Raw genomic sequence first — 19530 nt, 5'->3', positions numbered from 1 at the left:
CAGATTCTATAAAATACATGCATGGAAAAAACACACACATCTCGGGAGCTATTTTTCCCCTTAGGCAATATTTTATTCACAGTGACCGTCGAGCTAGTTACTATTTGTATAATTTTGTGTAATCCTAGTTAGTTTTCCTTAGCAGTCAAGAGCAACTTAACGAACATTTTAAGGTCAAGCAATGGGAGCACTGGGAATGGAATTCAGGTACTCTTGGCTATAAACCTACTCTTCCCTCCTCACACTTGTGTGTGGATATAGGCTTTCTAGTATATGTTTCTGTAAAATACATTTCTTACAGGTTAGGAAGCTTTCAATTGGCATAGATCACCTCAATTAAAAAAATAGACATGTGGACACAGGATCACAAGTGTCTTTAATAACTAAAAAGAAAAGGAGTACTTGTGGCACCTTAGAGACTAACACATTTATTTGAGCATAAGCTTTCGTGCCACAAGTACTCCTTTTTGCGAATACAGACTAACACGGCTGCTACTCTGAAACCTTTAATAACTAAATTATCTTGAAGAAACAAGTTCCCACCAGGGCCAACAGCTTAGAATAAATTTGCTGTTCCCTTGAGCAAGATATCTTGGAATCACTATGAAGCAAATGAATAAGGGTTGAGATTTCCAAATCCAGGTAGGTAATTTAGCTACACAACACCCTGTGATATCAATGGGAGCAGTGTACCTAAATACCCTATAGCTCTGAAAATCTCAACCAAAATCTCAAAAAGTGGGAACATTTACTTTTTTGAACCGTCATATCTCCCATATGCCTTGTCCAATTTGTCCCAAACTTTACAGAAAAATTCCACCCTGGCAAAAACTCACGATTGTGAAATTTCAGAAAGATTGTTTCCGTTTTGGAGAAGGTGCGGGTAGGATGTAATAAATCAGCGGTGGCCAACCTGTGGCTCTGGAGCCACATGCTGCTCTTTGGAAGTTAATATGCGGCTCCTTGTAGAGGCACCGACTCCGGGGTTGGAGCTACAGGCGCCAACTTTCCAGTGTGCTGGGGGGTGTTCACTGCTCAACCCCTGGCTCTGCTACAGGCCCTGCCCCCGCCCCTGAGCCTGCCATGTCCTTGCTCCTCCCCCTCCCCCCAGAGCCTCCTGCATGCCATGAAACAGCTGATTGGGAGGTGTGGGAAGGGAGGTGGAGGCGCTGATCGGCCGGGCTGCCGGTGGGCGGGAGGCGGGGAGCTAATGAGGGGCTGCTGACGTATTATTGTGGCTCTTTACATTGGTAAATTCTGACTCCTTCTCGGGCTCAGGTTGGCCACGCCTGTCATAAATGATCTTACATGATAGCATCTTCAACCTTGTCTACATAACAATTAGCCTCTTTCCACAATCTGCACTTGAAATGCCTGTTTACATTTTTACCTAAACATTTACTTAAGAGACTGGATAAATATATGTATTAAATCATAAAATTAGCACTATCCATTCCCTTCTCCATAATTACAAAAATGTAGTACTGAACTTAGATTTTTTTTTTTTAAATTGTGTTCTATGAGAGAGGTATTTTCTTCTTTAAAAAAGCTCAAGGAAATAAAATATTAAAAAAATCAGAGTTTAAATACAATTTTGGTTGTGGCACAATCTAGTAGATACAAAGAAATGTAATGCTGGGAGGAATACTCTTTACTTAACTCTTGTGCTGTTGTGCATATTCCTCTCTCCCCTCAAAAATCGCTAACTGGGTGTTATAGATTAAGCATCTTTTCAACACCAATGACACATCATTTCTAGTGATTTTATTAAACTGAGTGCAATCTCTGACCACATACTGAACAGACCAGGCAGGTCTATCAAATATAAATAGTCAAACAAACTGGATATAACCTTAACTTAAAACAACATTAAAACTGTGAACAAACTGAAAAAAAGATGGGAAACGTGAAGGTTCCATTGTACTCCCTTTGGTATTTCATAAAATAGGACGAACTCTCTTAACTAGTCCGTACTGTTTGACAATACATGCCATCTATCCATTTGTCTGAAAAAATCGTTAGTTGTTCTGAAAATGAGCTTTCTTTTTATGGGCTGACAAAAGAAATGAGATAATTACATTGAATGAGATGAGGCATCAATTCTTTCAGAGACCATCTAGGAAATGTTGGTATGTACTAAATGAATTTCTATGCCAGATTAGCTATAAAAATAGTGTTCACTTTTAAAAATATGAAATCTACCTTGTTTTTCACAGGTTCTGTCTTTGCTGGCGTGACTGAAATAATCCTCACTGGATTTTCATCATTTTCACTGACCCCAGTTTCTGATATATCTGAACTCTGTTCCCTGTTAGAGGAATTAAAAACAATCATGTATGCAACTATTTTTTTCTTCTTAAACAACGCAGACAGACAGGAGCGCAGACTAAAGTAGAAAAAAAATCACCTGCCTTCACTTTTATATTCCCCTTATCAGAATGTTTCCCATACAGGCAAGTATTAACTTTCATTCAACTGTGATACCACCAGTTTGCAGGATAAGAACAAATCTATTAATCAGGACAAGGAACTTGCACACAGCTGTTCCAGGAGGGGAGATTTTTCACAAAACATACCATATTAAGACTATTCAGAGCCATTACTGTGTGTGCCCCAGGACCATCCAAGCTTTGCCCCAGTTGAGGGACATATTCCAAATGGATATAGAAGTGGTACTACCCTTCAGTTTTATGAAACAACTGAACCTTTGGTTGTACTCAACTTTCTTTCTTTAACCATTTAGCCTATCAAGTTCATCAACTATGAAACAAGCTAAACTCAGCCTTAAAATTTCAAAGTGCAAGCTCTCTCTCTCTCTGCAGTAGATTTTTAAAAAAATCAATGGGAGTTAGGCACTTCAATACCTTTCAAAATTTGTCCCTATGTACTTTAGAAAATAAAGCATTTTCCTGTCACATATTATAAGCAACATTTATTCCTACCTTTTCATTTTAGCCTTCTATTAAACTACATATCAACTTAAATGTACTTAATCAGCAAAACTCTTTGTTTTAACTGAGACACTACAGTCATTAAAAAGTGAAGAGAAATTATATTTATTGTTTATTAAGCAACATGATTAATCTTAATTCTTTCATATTAGAAACATGTGGGCTGTAGAATCTAATTACACAACAATATATTTGTTAGTGGTTTATTAATATATTTTCAGATGGAAAAATATTAAAAACACGTAGCTAGAGTGTTCAATCACATGGCATCAGAATACATTTGCAATCCATCTGGATCTGAATTGTCTTTATTATAGCTAATGCACACAGTGTACACAAGAAAGAAAATTCTCTTAATTTAGTGAGGTTGATAAGTGTTGTCTCGAGGTGCTCAGATTCCATGGTGATGTACATGGTACAAGATCAATTATATAGAGATGCACCTGTGGTTTAGTTGATTGAAAACAGGGCAGGGAGTTAGGAGAGTTAGATTTTATTCCTGTCTACGCCACTGACTTGCTATACGATCCTGCACAGTTCACAACCTCTAAATGTGTCAATTATCTTGGCTATTTTAAAAAAAAGGATCACAAAGGTGCCTATAAAGAACCCTAGGCTATAGGAATAAAAAAATGCAAAGTATCATTTCCTGATTGTTCAAATTCAGCAAAGTACAATGGCATACAAACAAAACACTTATTTCCAAAACACAGGAGTGTATAGTGTTAAATGAAGTAAACAGCTGCAAACAAATAAACACCATGTACCTTGATCTGTTTCCTGCAGGAGAGCTCAACTCTGAGTTTACACTAATATTGCTTCCAGTCTCTGATCCTGTGCTTCTAATATAAGGTCTCCTTCCAGTTGCAGATAATGGTTTGTTTACTGCACCTAATACACCAGTTGGTTTTGGCTAAAATGCAGAGAGATTTATTCAAGCTTTTATTAAAGGTATACAAACAGGAATTTTAAAAACACACTAAAATTTTTTAAAAATATTGTCTATGGTACAGTGAGGATTAACTGCACAACTATTATACTAAATAACCTCTTCCACTCGCAGCAATAATTCCCATCTTAACTAGCAACATGCGATAAAAGGCATTTGTGGGAGGTCTTTCCTAACACAATGGCTGCTGTCAATTGCTGTGGACCATTCTGCTTGATTTTATAAAAAAATTATTATTCAGGGAACTTTGCATATCAGGCATGCAAATGGCCAATGACTGCTAATATCATACTGGGGGGCCCCAAAAAACCTTATGAAGGTGGCAGCATTCTGCAACAACTACCCAAATAAAGCAGAAGAAACTTGCAATCTATAGAAGACAAGTTGTGGGCAAATAAATACGAACTTTCCCAACAGAAGGGTAGGATTAGGTTCGCTGTCCAAGAAAACGTGAAATCTGAACACTCCTAATTCAGCATAAGGAAAGCTAATGTAAAATGCCAGTTGCTGTACATCACGTCTTTTAGGGACTTCTGGCGCATGGCTGGTATCTTTGGTTTAGATGGACCGGATGGTAATCTATTTGTTCGGGGTGCCTAGACAGGAAAAGGAGGTGGTACTTCTCTTTGCACTATACACTCTGTGGGAAGCTAGGGCATTTTCTTTATAGCATGGTTGGCACAAAGCTGCTTCTCCAGTGGGTTTTCAGGTTTCCTTCTAGACCATGTTAAATAAAAATATTCTCTCCATACTGCTCTGGAGTTGGGGGTTAATTTAACAGGAAGCCAAGCAGGAAAACCATGTCACAGATGCTGAGCAGCCATCTGGCCAGCAGAACTGTAGCCTCTTGCGGCAGGGAGGCAACTAAACTATTAGGAGGCAACCAGGGCAAAGCCAAAAGACAGGATGTTTATTTTTATACTGCGTGCATACATGGCCGGTGGTTGAGACAGGAGATAGGGTATAATGCAGGGGTGGGCAAACTTTTTGGTCAGAGGGCCACATCGGGGTGTGAAACTGTATGGAGGGCAGGGTAGGGAAGGCTGTGCCTCCCCGAACAGCCTGGTCCCCGCCCCCTCCCACTTCCCACCCCCTGACCACCCCCCTCCGAATCTCCCACCCTCCTAAGCCCCCCACCCCTCCGGGCTCCTTGTCACCGGCCACCCCCTCCCAGTACCCCCATCCCCTATCTAATCCCACCTCCCTTGCCACCCCCTGACTGCCCCCCACAGAACCTCTGCCCTATCCAACCACCGTCCCCTGACCACCACCCCCTATCCCCCCAGAACCTCCACCCCATCCAACCGCTCCCTGTCCCCTGACTGCCCCCCGGGACTCCCTACTCCTTATCCAACCCCCCAGCCCTGGCCCCCTTACCATGCCGCTCAGAGCAGCATGTCTGGGAGCTGCGCCGCCTGGAGCCAGACATGCTGCTGCGCTGCATGAGTGTGCAGCCCCACCGCCCAGGCAGGTGGAGGAGGGGGAATTGCAGGGGAGGGGCTAGCCTCCCAGGTCAGGAACTCAGGGGCCGGGCAGGACGGTCCCGTGGGCCGCATGTGGCCTGCGGGCCGTAGTTTGCCAACCTCTGGTATAATGGCATGATAACATGCTAATGTCCTGCATAAAAATAGCCTGTTACTAAGCACATGGACCGGTAGTTACACTGCCCTGGAACAAGCAGCGCACTAAGTTTACTTGAAAGTTAGAGTTATGTGTTTTATCATAAAAACAATATACCACTTATGTACTGTCTGAAATCTGAACTGAGAGAAAGTGAAATAAATGTTTAAGTAAACATTAAAATGTTAGGGCACTGAATAAATGTTAATTTTTTCAGATGTTTGGTACAATAGTAATAGTTAAATAACTTAAGCAACAGAAAATAAACCAGGCCTGCTATTGTGTTTAGAGCTGCATTAGTGAGAAAAATATGTCCCGTATTTAGCAAGAGTTGCTAGCTACAATAATGTTTCCAGAAGATTCAATTAGATGAATGACTACTATCAAAGAATCGAAGGGCTCAGTTTAAACAACCAGTGAAAATGTGTTTCAAATATTAACATTTCAGTAATCAAATTTGAAAACTATTTAAGCTATAAATGTAGGCAGTATTTCATAACTCCATCATGTACACAAATACTATAAAACTATTGCTTCTGACTCTAAGCAAAATTTACAGTAAATTACGTAGTACTATATAGTTACATGGAAGAGAGTATGTAAAGGAGCAAATGCAAATGAAGCGTAAATGAGAAATGTGTGAACTATGCTGTTGTTAAGATCTTTACATTTTACAAGGTGACAAAATCAACGCCTCCAAAACTAGGAAACGCCAGAATTAAGCATTTTCAACCTTGCTTCTGCACCCTTGTACGTACAAATTATGAGGCATCCTGTGATTATATGATAAATTACTATTTTTCCCTTCACAGATTTTTGTCAGTGCACAGGATGGACAAAGCAAGGACAGTAAGCACTGTCCCCTGCTCCCCTCTGAAAATAGTGTCAAATTAAAGGCATTTGTTGAGCCTTCTAGTAAAAGCAATTTACAATTCTCGCACCTATGTATAACTATTAATAATTAAAAGTAGCAAACAAACTTGGTAATACACTTTTTGAACTGCTGTACTGAGTCTTATAGTGATTTCTCTGAAAATGAAAAACTAGAATGCCTATTAATCGCTATATATCATGTGCAAAGTCATTACAATTAATTAACATACAGTACCTTTCCTGTTAAAAGAAGAACCCTTGTCTCTTCTGTAATATAATTCCTGTCATTACAGAAGTCCTGCGTGAAAAAAGGAAAATAATTAGATCTGCATTTGTCTTCTCTATTTTAAGGTTTTATTTTTATGTCAGTGTGAAAGATTTATTTTGTCACGTAAGCTGTTATCATCAAACCGTCTTGAGGCCTTTCCAATTTTCAGAAACTACACTTAAGAGTTTATATAGCTTCCTAGTGACAAATTTAATCTAATAAAGCACAACAAAATTTTATTCAGAACTGCACAGTTTGTATTCAGCAGTCACGCACTTCAATTCCAGATTCCCAATTTTTTCTATTAACTTGAAGGTAAGCAAAAGTGATTTCCCTGTTGTATATGTTGTGTCTAGCTGTATTATTTGTTTTGGAAGACCAAAGAGAAGTGGTTTTTATAAACTGAAAGTTGTAATCTTATTTCATTTTGATTTTTAATATATAGGTATCAACCTAGTCAATCATAATGCAAATCAATCTGTCTACATGCTCACTTGGCCTGCATCACTATAGTATTTGATACTGCATAATGATGCAAGTAAACTACCAAGTTACATCATTTAACCTTTGAAATATCAGCCTCTGGAAGGGTTCTCTGTTTATGATACTGGAAATTTTGAGATGTATTCTCTTGCACAACCAGAAATTAAAATCTATCCTGTAGAATTCATTTGGCTCTACCCTAGCAATTTATGTCCTGATTATGGTAGTGTGATACAGGGTTCTACTGGTGACAATGAGGTTGCCCAAGGAAATCTTAAATCCCAAGAGGCTAAAGATTATATTAAAAGGACTTTTTTTTTTAAAAAAAAAAAGTAAATGCACTACGCCAAACAATTATCAGAATTAAATATATGCAAGATGTTTTAAAATTTAATCACCAATCTATCTGTTTCCTCTCTATACTTTTTTGTCAGCTTTGCATTCCATTTCTTTCTCTTTGTGTTTTGGCTTTTTCATTTCTCCCTCCCAGCAGGTGCACAACTCCTTAATGCAATGTCCTGTCAATGTCAGTTAAAGCAATCAGTATTTTAAATAACTATCACCTGCTAACAAACAACTTTAGCTGCATCTGCTCAAGATGGACAGATGGCTTAGCATACAATTTGTGCTATATAAGTGAATACTTCTTATAATAAATACAAGTTTTCTCCCAACTCCGTATTTTAAATTATGATATAGCCTTGAAAGTTAAGTCACAAAGTATTTGTATTACTCCTCCCAGAAAATGAATTAACAAAATTACCTTTTCCGGTTGCGTAAAAAATTTGGTGGGCAATACAGGGTCCTTTGGTGAATCTGCATTACATAAAGCACTCTTGCTGTTGATTACACACAGTGCTACATCACATACTGTATAGAGTTTCTGAGGGGAAAAAAAGGGAAACAGTGCTTTAGATATTATTTATAATTTTCATAAGAGTAGCAAGAATGTACTCTTAAAATGTATAATCAATGAGCAAAAATAATTCTGTATCAACTATTAAGAACATATTTTACACTTAAAGAATTAACAGCATACTTTGCTCCTCATCACACCTTGCCCCTCTCTGTAGTTCCCAGTTTATTTTCTATACAATACTCCTGAATGAATAATGAAAAATACCTTAGACGTATAAATGCACATCTGATGGCTGTTGCTTACTTGAACACACCAACAAGTTTCTTACTCCAACAGTAGACATTCATAGTAATTATACATATTACATTATTTTCCCAAAGAGAAGAAACTGTCTAACATCTACATGCAACTAAAAGTTCAGGGCTGCAGTGAAAATTAACACTGAATAGCAGACAATATTTAACAAATGCAATTTATTCAACTTAGCTGCTAAAAGCAACAGTTTTTTTTTTTTTTTAAAGCTGGAGATAAGTAACGTGTACATTGTTTACAACTAATGTTCTCTCTAGAGGACAGTAAACATTTCTGGTTTTGTGCTTTCTAACATCTTATGTATCTTGTTGTACATCTGATTGCAAAACCCTTCTGCTCTCAACCACCACTCCTAAAGTGAATCATATTTCTTACTTCATTGGCCTTAGGCTCATCAGGAGACTGAGCATCCCGGGTAAGCTTGATGCTTTCTGCCATCTTTTTCATGAAGGCATGGCTGTTGTTCTCATTCTTTGTCATTAAAACTTCAAGCATGAACCACAGGCACCTAATGAAACACAAGTAACTAAATACCATGTTTGATACTGTGATCTCCGTGTGTGGAGCAGGAATAGCAACATCTTTAAAAACATTATTCTATTAGCTCTATCAGCTATAACAGCAGCCTTAAGAGACTGTGGTCAAATCGTATATGTAAGTCAAACCTTGTGTGTGTGTGTGTGTAGCACAGGGGTATTTCAGTATAGTTTCAAGTAAACTTGACGTTTTAAAATCTGTAAATTGCATATATGTTTTAAATTCTGTGTGTGGTTCATGCTTGAATTTACAGGTCTTTTAACACCACCAACCCAGTTTAGAACATATATGCATGCAATTTACAGGTCTTAATATGTCAAGTTAACTTGAAACTGCACTGAAATACCTGTGCCACACAATTAACTAACTATTCTGTATAGATTTTAATGGGCTTAGGATCAAGCCCTGAGTGAACTCTATATTAAACAAGAATGAAAATTTAATTTTATGGTAATTGTTTGGGTGGAAAAGACTCAATCAAGGTCTGTATAAAAAATCCAACTCATTCACTTTCTCCTCTCTTAGTTCACTTCCATGAGCTAACCTCACAAAATAAAAAAATATCAGAGGAAATGAAGGGAAGAAAGAAGATGGAGCACTGACAATTTCTCAGTGGGGCCGGACGAGTTGCATCTGAGAGTGCTGAAGGAATTGGCGGCTGTGATTGCAGAGCCATTGGCCATTATCTTTGAAAACTCGTGGCGAACCGGGGAAGTCCCGAATGACTGGAAAAAGGCTAATGTAGTGCCAATCTTTAAAAAAGGGAAGAAGGAGGATCCTGGGAACTACAGGCCAGTCAGCCTCACCTCAGTCCCTGGAAAAATCATGGAGCAGGTCCTCAAAGAATCAATTCTGAAGCACTTGCATGAGAGGAAAGTGATCAGGAACAGCCAGCATGGATTCACCAAGGGAAGGTCATGCCTGACTAATCTAATCGCCTTTTATGATGAGATTACTGGTTCTGTGGATGAAGGGAAAGCAGTGGATGTATTGTTTCTTGACTTTAGCAAAGCTTTTGACACAGTCTCCCACAGTATTCTTGTCAGCAAGTTAAGGAAGTATGGGCTGGATGAATGCACTATAAGGTGGGTAGAAAGCTGGCTAGATTGTCGGGCTCAACGGGTAGTGATCAATGGCTCCATGTCTAGTTGGCAGCCGGTATCAAGTGGAGTGCCCCAAGGGTCGGTCCTGGGGCCGGTTTTGTTCAATATCTTCATAAATGATCTGGAGGATGGTGTGGATTGCACTCTCAGCAAATTTGCGGATGATACTAAACTGGGAGGAGTGGTAGATACGCTGGAGGGCAGGGATAGCATACAGAAGGACCTAGACAAATTGGAGGATTGGGCCAAAAGAAATCTGATGAGGTTCAATAAGGATAAGTGCAGGGTCCTGCACTTAGGACGGAAGAATCCAATGCACTGCTACAGACTAGGGACCGAATGGCTAGGCAGCAGTTCTGCGGAAAAGGACCTAGGGGTGACAGTGGACGAGAAGCTGGATATGAGTCAGCAGTGTGCCCTTGTTGCCAAGAAGGCCAATGGCATTTTGGGATGTATAAGTAGGGGCATAGCGAGCAGATCAAGGGACGTGATCGTTCCCCTCTATTCGACATTGGTGAGGCCTCATCTGGAGTACTGTGTCCAGTTTTGGGCCCCACACTACAAGAAGGATGTGGATAAATTGGAGAGAGTCCAGCGAAGGGCAACAAAAATGATTAGGGGTCTGGAACACATGACTTATGAGGAAAGGCTGAGGGAGCTGGGATTGTTTAGCCTGCAGAAGAGAAGAATGAGGGGGGATTTGATAGCTGCTTTCAACTATCTGAAAGGGGGTTCCAAAGAGGATGGCTCTAGACTGTTCTCAATGGTAGCAGATGACAGAACGAGGAGTAATGGTCTCAAGTTGCAGTGGGGGAGGTTTAGATTGGATATTAGGAAAAACTTTTTCACTAAGAGGGTGGTGAAACACTGGAATGCATTACCTAGGGAGGTGGTAGAATCTCCTTCCTTAGAGGTTTTTAAGGTCAGGCTTGACAAAGCCCTGGCTGGGATGATTTAACTGGGAATTGGTCCTGCTTCGAGCAGGGGGTTGGACTAGATGACCTTCTGGGGTCCCTTCCAACCCTGATATTCTATGATTCTATTTACCATTGTGAGCCATATATGCAGCTCTCTATGTGTTATGTGGGCCACATCCACACAATATATATACTACCTGTATGGGCTTGAGGATATCACATGGGCCACAGCTCTGTGCTGATTGAGTCACAAGTGGCCCACGGGCCATAGGTTAAGAACCAATGCCCTAGCCCTTTGATCATGCTTAAGGGATACTGAGGCAGGCTTTGGTATCAACTGATAGGTACCGTAAAACTAAGACGTACTCAAGGATTTGGATGTGGGGAGACCCTCAATACTGAGAACATCTGAAACCTCAGCAGTACCCTTCTTGGGATGGGAGGTCTCTACGGGTTATCTTTTTGAGGTGATTTGGAGCTCCTCTAAGTAGAAGATTTGGCATTCTCTCCCCAGGTCTCCTTCATGTAGGTCTGGTGGGTAACTGAGCTGCAGAGGTTGACAGGGCACTGTGGTCACTGGAAGACTGATGTACAGGGAGGGTCATCGAGGCCTAGATCTGACGCAGGTCAAAGGGAGAGCTCCATCATGAAGAGATGAAACTTCATCTCCCTATTCTTCCTAGACCTACTCTTGAACATTGAGCAGATCTTGCACATAGATGGAATGTGAGTATTCTCTAAGCAGCAATACAGTGAGAGTGGCGGTCACTAACTGGGAAAGACTGCAATCAAGTGAGGCAACGTTTACACCCTCAGGATTTAAGCAGGTCTCAAGGAAGAAAATGTACCTTTAGAGGGAAGGAGACAGCCTGGGTGGTGATGAGGAGGAGAAAAGAAGAGATTAGGAGTTTCTGAGGGGAAAAACAAGACAACTAAAAAAATAAAACAAAACCTAGTTTGCTAACCTAATTAATTAACTAAAACTAAGAAAGAGTAAGCTAGCTGAAGAACCAGGCAATGCTAGACACTATTTCAGGCTGAAGTGGTTGAGAAGGAACTGAGGGTGATTTGTCTGTCACAGTACTATATACCCTCTATACAGGTATATAGCTAGGACGCATGTGCAAACTGAATGGGCACTGGTACCAAAAGTGTCCAATCAAAGGCAGTTGGGGCACATTCCCACCTTAAGTGGAGTACCCATAGGTACTCAAAGAAGAACGGAGTTTTTCTTTTTCTGGAGTGGTCACTTTTTTGTTCAGCCACTCTGTGTGGGAAGAGAATTGACATAAAAGTGCTCCAAAAGGGAGTCCTACAAAAGCTCTGTGCACTAAAAGTACTCCTCCAAGGGAGTATTAATTTAACAGCCAATAATTAAAACCTTCACTATTATTCAGGATCTGTGGTGAGAAAGTACATTCCAGAAAGTGGGAGTGCTTTCAGACGCTGCCGGAGACAGGCAAGTCTTGGGTAAAAAGCAGAGCTCATGGTAGGACAAAGAGTCTTCAGCTGCCTCCGTTTTCTGCACAGAGGGGAGTCAGGCAACTCAGAAGTCAGGATTAGACTGAGGAACCCTACACATGTCTAGGTGAAAGATGCAATAAAGACTGAAGAGGAAATGGGTGGATTGGGCTATTTATACCAGTCATTTATTGCTTTTTATTATTTCTATAGCACCACATAGTTATACCATGCTTACAGTAGAAGCTCAGTGCCAAAAAGATAACAGGTCTTTGTCCTAAAGGTCTTAAAGTCTCAAGGCTTAAATGAAAACACAAGGGAAAAGCAAAACACACCCACAGGAGTGTGGGGGTGGAGGGAGCAGCCATTAGAGCTGGAATGCTAAATGGAATGCGTGTGTTTTGAAAAGTTCCTTGAAGAGAGACAGAGGAAGCATGGTGTATTTCAAACATACAGGATATATTTCAAAAGAAACAGAAAGGCTATTTCAGATATATGGGATGATGCAGAAGGTACAGAGTAGGAACCAGTGAAGATGTTAAATGGGGTAATGATGTATAACAAATGATGCTAACAATACTAAGATACAGTCAGCCTGCCTTACTTAAGTACAGCAGGAATCTCAGGGCAATGGGTGATCCTACCATAACATGCTAGTAAGTTACACATAGACACACACAACTGTGTAAGTTAAGGATGAAGCAGCATCATGATTCCAGTATCATTATTTTTCTCAATTTAAGTGTCGGACACTTAGTAAAATTAATAATAATTTTGTATGTATAATTTAAAAAAATTGGTATTTCAAAAATTATAAATGTTTTCATGCACATTACATAGTAACTCTAATGGTGTCAACTTTTGGGGGAATACTACAAATACTTCTGGGAAACAGAACAAAAATTGAACTGAGAATCAGAACAAACAATGCCCTATTACAAAACATTCAGTTTCTATAAAGCAGAGTTCTTCAAGCAGCATAAAAAGTTATCTACAGTTTGTAACACTGTGCACTGAAGATGGCTGTCCTTGTATCATTTTCCAGGGATTAGATGTGCCTGAGTGAGTGGATCTAAAATGATCAATTTAATTTAAAAAACCCAAAACATTTATTAAATTATTATACTTGTGAAGAAACGTCTTTTGCCATTTCAGCTTTCAGAACACAGTGCAGAACAGATAGCTGTTGCTTTCATTTCAAGATCAGTTATTCACTTCTAAGAAAACAGATCTATAGAATGCCTTTAACGATAGTTCTTCATAGTAAGAGTGATGGCTTCATCTTCAAATTTTCAAACAGAGAAAAATTATTCTAGTCTCAACTATTCTGGACTGACTTGATACTTACTCTTTGATATCACGAAGTTGATCAACATCCTGAGGTTTTGTGAAATCTGGATCGTGTGCCAGTAAATGAATCATATATGGTACCACATATTCAGGCAGCAGAGATAACAGCTTTTCTGTAACAATAAAACAAACACATAAGCAACTTAAATATACATGCAGAAAGAATAAGAACCCCAGAATACCAGTCAATTTATTTTTATATGAATATGCAATGCTAAGTTTTGATACATCCACATATTAGCTTGCATGTTTTAATGTATCAAGAATACTGTAAAGCTGTTTCATCTTATTACAAAAAGAAAACCCAAACAAGTCAGAACTTGAAGGTTTTATTTTTGTAGAAAAAAAAACTGATATGAAAAGATAGCTTAATAACTAAAAAGGTAACAACTTGTATTCTAAAATATAATTATTGGTAGAGTACAGAAAAATACTTTATAAAGAGGAAAAGGGAACTGCTAGATAAAATAAGTTAATTACATTTGTTGCACTAGCTCCGTAAGAACCAGAAAAAAATCACTATGAAAACATACTTCTGTGAAAAATGCTAGACAAGATCATTTACTTAATTCTTTAAAAGCTTCTCATTAAGTTTGGTCTTCAAAGTTTATACTTTGAATACATTTTACAACAGTACTCACCATTAGCCATAGGGTTCTGCTTAATATACTCTCTTCGTATACTGATATTTTTGAGCAAACACTGTCTGGCATGGGCTCTTCTCTCTTTCACAGGGTCTTTGGCACACAAGGCAAAGATTGCCATGTATTCCAATGGGAGCAGTAACTTCACAAGTGCCTTGTGCAGCTTCTGAGCAAATATCTGCCTCACTTGATAACACTCATCCTGTAGTAGCAAAAACACAAAACAGTGCCACTATAAAAATCTTAGTCCCTTAAACATAACAGAAAACTCTCAAACTGGGTAGTAAGGGGACATACTTTAAAAAGATGAATAGACATAATGTGATATTTGAAGTGTTCAGAACTTTTTTTTTTAAAGCTGCACTACAGAAAGGGTAGCATCAACAAGAGCTCTGTGGTAAGGACTGCAATATAGTCTTGTTAACAGTCACTTCATAATTCAAGAGCAGTTACTTACATTAATGACAAGTGCACAGAGCTGGAACTGCTCTGGGGTAATTATTTCATGGTAACAAGGTTCCTGAGCAAGCTTCATTATGGCACTACCAGCAGCCAGTCGGAGACGAGACATATCTGATTTACTAAAAAAACATACAAGAAAAATCATTGTACTCAAATTTTTTGTGTATAATTTTTTCCTTCTTTTACAAGACCACTCAATTAAAAATTGTGAATAAGAACCTTTGTAAACCAGCTGTCAGCAATATGGTTTTAGGCTCTTAATCTAAACTAACCTTGCTAGGAAGAAATCATATGAAGATGACTCTTTTCTCCTTAAAATATTATTTCAACTTGATAAGAAGTTCAAAGAATCAATTAGTTTAAGTTTCTTTGGTTTTCATGGCATCGTCTGCTGTACTGACTCCAAAAGGCTGACACTACAGGTTTCATTTTTAAATTTTTTCTTCCACCGTGTAATATCTAGTATTTCAAATTTATTGTTGATATTTTCCAGGGTTTATTTTTTTAGTTACTTGTTTCTGTAACTTGCCAGAAGATTATATACTCGTAAGTAAAATATTCCTCTTTTCATCCTAGAACAATATTAGTCAATTATAAAGTTTAACAGTTCTTGCTCACACCTGCTGGCAACTTCCACTTCAATTTTTTTCTTCCCTTGAATAAGGAGGAAGCTCTCAACAGAAAGTGGAGACTTGTACTACCATAAAAGGGAAGGAGTTCCCAACAAAATTATCTGGTCAGTGGCAGACTGATTGATGGGCTCAGTAAAAAACAAAGAGGTTAGTCTGGACTGGTGGCTCAGAATCCCAGAACCAAATTATCAGATAAAGGTTTTCTATAACATTCAACTTTTTTTCATCTAACATTGAATTCTACATTAAAAAGTTATAAATGTCTAAGCATACAGTATTCCAAATGCTCAAATTGTAAGTCTTTGGTTTCCACTTCAGTTCTGTAAAAGACTAGGGACTGCAATGATCCATGGCAAACCTATGACTTTACAAGCTCCTGACAATGACTTAGGTCCTGATCTTGCAAAAAATCATGAAGGTGGATTCCAATCTACTGAAGTCAATGGGGATCTGTTAATGTGGACCTTATGGCAAGATGGGACCTTCTGTAACAGAAACCTCTAGCAACAGTAAAAAGTACACATATGGCTATCCTCAAGGCTGGAGGAAAGGTACCACATTTGTAGTTTGTTACTTAGATTTCCAAATTTATGAATTTAAATGGTTTTATACCATCTAGACGTTTATATAGGGCCAATAATCATGGTATCAGAAAGCCCCTCAGAATTACCATGTACACAGAAATGTATATTTAGGCTTTGAAGTTAACTGAGGGAGCATTTTGTTGTTGTTGTCTGTCTGAATATATATTTCTGCAAGGCTGGCTTAATGGAGAAGTAATGCATCATAATTAAGATAGAACCCATGCACCAACACCATTTCCTATCTCTGCTAATGACTAGCTGAGTAAACAAGGCACCAGACAACACATCTATAAAATGGGAATCCTATCTCACAAGGATGTTGTGAGGATTAATTAATATTTGTAAGGTCTTTGAGATCTTTGGAAGAAAGCCTTTATAGAAGTGCACAGTATTCTTCAATCAATGTTTCTTCACAATCAAAAGGGCTAATTTTTTAAAAAACAAAATGAGAGCTTAGTTATTACAAAAAAACAAAATTAAAAAAATATTCTGGAAGAGTGGAATCTGTAATATTTTTGTTCCAGTACTTTCCTTCCCTTTCCTCTGTTTCCCCATTTATGGTCTATTTGTTTGGAGGTGTGAAGTGATCCCATCCTTGGGAGCTTCAACAGAAGCTGCCAGGATCTTAAACATATTAAATCTGATCAGTCTATCCTAATAATGGAAAGATGTTCCCAGAGGTCTTTTACTCTTTTTTCTAATAAGCATCAAGATGTCTACAGGGTTTGGATTAGATTGCTATTAAATTTAGATTGGGGGTAGCAATAGACACATACTTTTTATATATATGCGCCATTCAGCAACTATAATTATACTCCCTGACCAGCTGTTTTACATTGCCTCATTATCCTGTTCTCTGCACAGGTTGTAAAATTCTGCAAAAAATCCTTCCTCGGCTATTGAAAAAACCCTAAATTCATAATATTCACTGAAATTCTACAACAAAACAGATGGAAGAGTCTGAAAAAGAAAAGAACGTAATTTGACCTGATTCTCTTCTGTTCTGTTAAGTCTCCTTCACTGACCAACATAGCTGATAATAACCGGAGTGTTGAATTTGCAGATTTAGACTGGTTGTTTTTCATACCCAAGAGCCAGCGTACCAAAAGTTTAATTGCTTGCACCTATTAAAGATGAACACATAAAAACAAATAGATCATTTTAATAGCAACTAAGGTAAGTAAAACACCAAAATCTACTGTAATCAATATAATCTGTGTAGGCTACTGCTCAATAAAATGCAGACTTTAAAATGGAAAAGAATTAAGTAGCAAACTTTTTATTCATCTGGAAAAGTGGATGCGGTTCCTTGCTTGAAAAAGGGTTTTAGAAGCAGGTATTTCAGCAAAGAATGGATAAACGCATGGCATATTGGGATGGGGAAGCAGCATGAAAGAAGAAATGAGCTGAGAGAAGGATACAGAGGGAGTAGACAGGGGATTGGGATAAAGCAAAGAGACTTTGAAGCGGAATAGTAAGAAAGGAGAGATGTTCTGTAGATATCGGGAGAAATATCCAGAGCCTTGGAGGTGAAGATTAAAAGGTTGAACTTGATACAGAAATTGAGTGGAAACAAATGAAGAGGTGCAAAATGGTTTCTGGATGATTCTACTGAACATTTGATAATAACAGCAAAAAGAAGACAATCCTATCAAAGAGTAGAAGAAATCAGAGGAATACAGATTATATTTTACTGCATGAAAATGGAAAATATCATAGACACAGAGGTGGGGTTAGATGTAGGAGACTTCCTATACCTCATAAAAAAGTCTACCAATAAAAAAATTGCTATCCATTAACCAGACATTCACCTCTGAAGTGGTCATAATTAAAACTATGATTCTGTCACGGAAGTCACACATTATATGACCTTCTGGGACTTCTTCCACAATGACAGAGCTGGAGCAGCTGTCAGGCCCAGGGCCACCGGAGCAGTGGTCAATCCCAGGGTTGAAACAGCGGCCTGGGTTGGAGCAGCAGCAGTCAGTCCCTGCCACAGGAGCAGCTGCCAGAGGTCAGCTCCTGGCAGCACTACGACTGTTAGTCTCTCTCCTCCCTCCTGGGTATTTTTAGTAAATGTCAGGGACTGGTCGTGGGCTTCCGTGCATTTTTTATTATCCACAACATGTCCCTGACTTTTATTAAAAATACCCTTGACAGAATCTTAACCTTAGTCATAATTAGGGTTCACACTAAATATCCTGTAAAGATGGGTGAAAGGAGTTCATCACTCTCTGTTGTTATTTCAGCTTGGTCTGTCTATAGTTAACAGGATACCTTTATAACCAGAAGAACTAGTAATTTGAATCTCTGCATTAAACAAAGTAAAGCTTAACATTCAGAATACTGAATACCCAGAAGATAGGACAGGACACCTAACTGCACAATTTCCATTGACTTTGCAACAGTGTGTATTTGTATGGCCACAAACTACAATACTATAAGCAGTTACAAAGTTTTTCTAGTCATGTCGGTCCCAGGATATTAGAGTGACAAGGTGGGTGAGGAAATCTTTTTTTATCGGACCAACTTCTGTTGGTGAGAGAGACAAGCTTCCAGCTACACAGAGCTCTTCTTCTGGACTGAGAACAGTACTCAGAGTGTCATAGTTAAATACAAGATAAAACAGATAGTTTAGCTGAAGTAGCTACCACATATTCCAAGGCAGCAGTTCTTAACCAGGGGTCCATGAGCCAGTTTCAGGGGGCCACAGGGCCCCACAGCTGAAGCTTGGTGCCCTGAGCCCCGGTGCCCCCAAGGGGCTTAAACTGGGAGTGGAGCCGTGGGGAGCCCCAATCCCCAGTGTTCCCCACAGAGCTAAAGCCCTGAGTCCCAGCACCCCCTGCGGAGCTGAAGCCAGAGCCTCAGTGCTCCCTGCTGGTCGAAGCCCAGATAACCAAGCCCCCGCTCATCCTGAGGGGCTGAAGCCTGTAGCCACAAGTCCCAGCGCTCTCTGCAAGGCTGAAGTCCAGAGCCCCAAGTCCCAGTGCTCCCTGTGGGGCTGAAGCCAGCACCCCAAGCACTGGTGCCCCCTCAGGGCTGAAATTAGGAGCAGAGCCGTAGAGAGCCCAGAACCCCAGGGCTCCCCCCAGGGCTAATGCCCTGAGTCCCGGCACCCCCTGCGAGGCTGAAACCAGAGCAGTGGGGCTGAAGCCCAGAGCACCGGTGCTCCCTGCGGAGCTAAAGCCTGGAGCCCCGAGCCATGGCGCTCCCTGAGGGGTTGAAACCAGGAGTAGAGTCACGGTGAACCCCAAGCCCCAGCATTACCCCTAGGGCTAAAGTGTTGAGCCCTGGTGCACCCTGAAGGGCTGAAGCCTGGAGCACCAAGCCCCCCCGGCTGAAGCTGGATCACCAAGCACCCCCCTCATCCCCCCCCGTGGCTGAAGCTGGATCACCAAGCACCCGCCTCACCACCCAGCAGCTGAAGCCCCAAGCCCCACCTGATGGCTAAAGTTCAGAGCCCCAAGGGCCCCCCGCAGGGCTGAAGACCTGCACCCCATCGGGCTAAAGTCTTGAGGCCCTTGC

At 39.9% G+C, this 19530-nt stretch overlaps 1 protein-coding gene across 2 annotated transcripts in view; it reads right to left on the bottom strand.

Annotated features, from left to right (window-relative positions):
* The window catches only part of PDS5A (PDS5 cohesin associated factor A), a 167385-nt gene that overhangs the window by 9948 nt on the left and 137907 nt on the right, over window positions 1-19530 (bottom strand). For both annotated transcript variants that reach the window (XM_084627255.1, XM_084627256.1), the window contains exons 24-32: window positions 16993-17129; window positions 14785-14908; window positions 14325-14529; window positions 13682-13796; window positions 8691-8823; window positions 7908-8027; window positions 6629-6691; window positions 3719-3864; window positions 2203-2308 (exon numbers count right to left, since the gene is read on the bottom strand). In XM_084627255.1, the coding sequence (XP_084483381.1) occupies window positions 2203-2308; window positions 3719-3864; window positions 6629-6691; window positions 7908-8027; window positions 8691-8823; window positions 13682-13796; window positions 14325-14529; window positions 14785-14908; window positions 16993-17129 (1149 nt within the window). The remainder of the gene's footprint in view (window positions 1-2202; window positions 2309-3718; window positions 3865-6628; window positions 6692-7907; window positions 8028-8690; window positions 8824-13681; window positions 13797-14324; window positions 14530-14784; window positions 14909-16992; window positions 17130-19530) is intronic.

This window comes from Lepidochelys olivacea (genome assembly GCF_965140295.1).
Source record: "Lepidochelys olivacea isolate rLepOli2 genome assembly, chromosome: 4".
Taxonomy (NCBI): Eukaryota; Metazoa; Chordata; order Testudines; family Cheloniidae; genus Lepidochelys; species Lepidochelys olivacea.
Note: the sequence above shows the minus strand (reverse complement) of the source record. Positions and strands in the feature narration are given on the sequence as shown.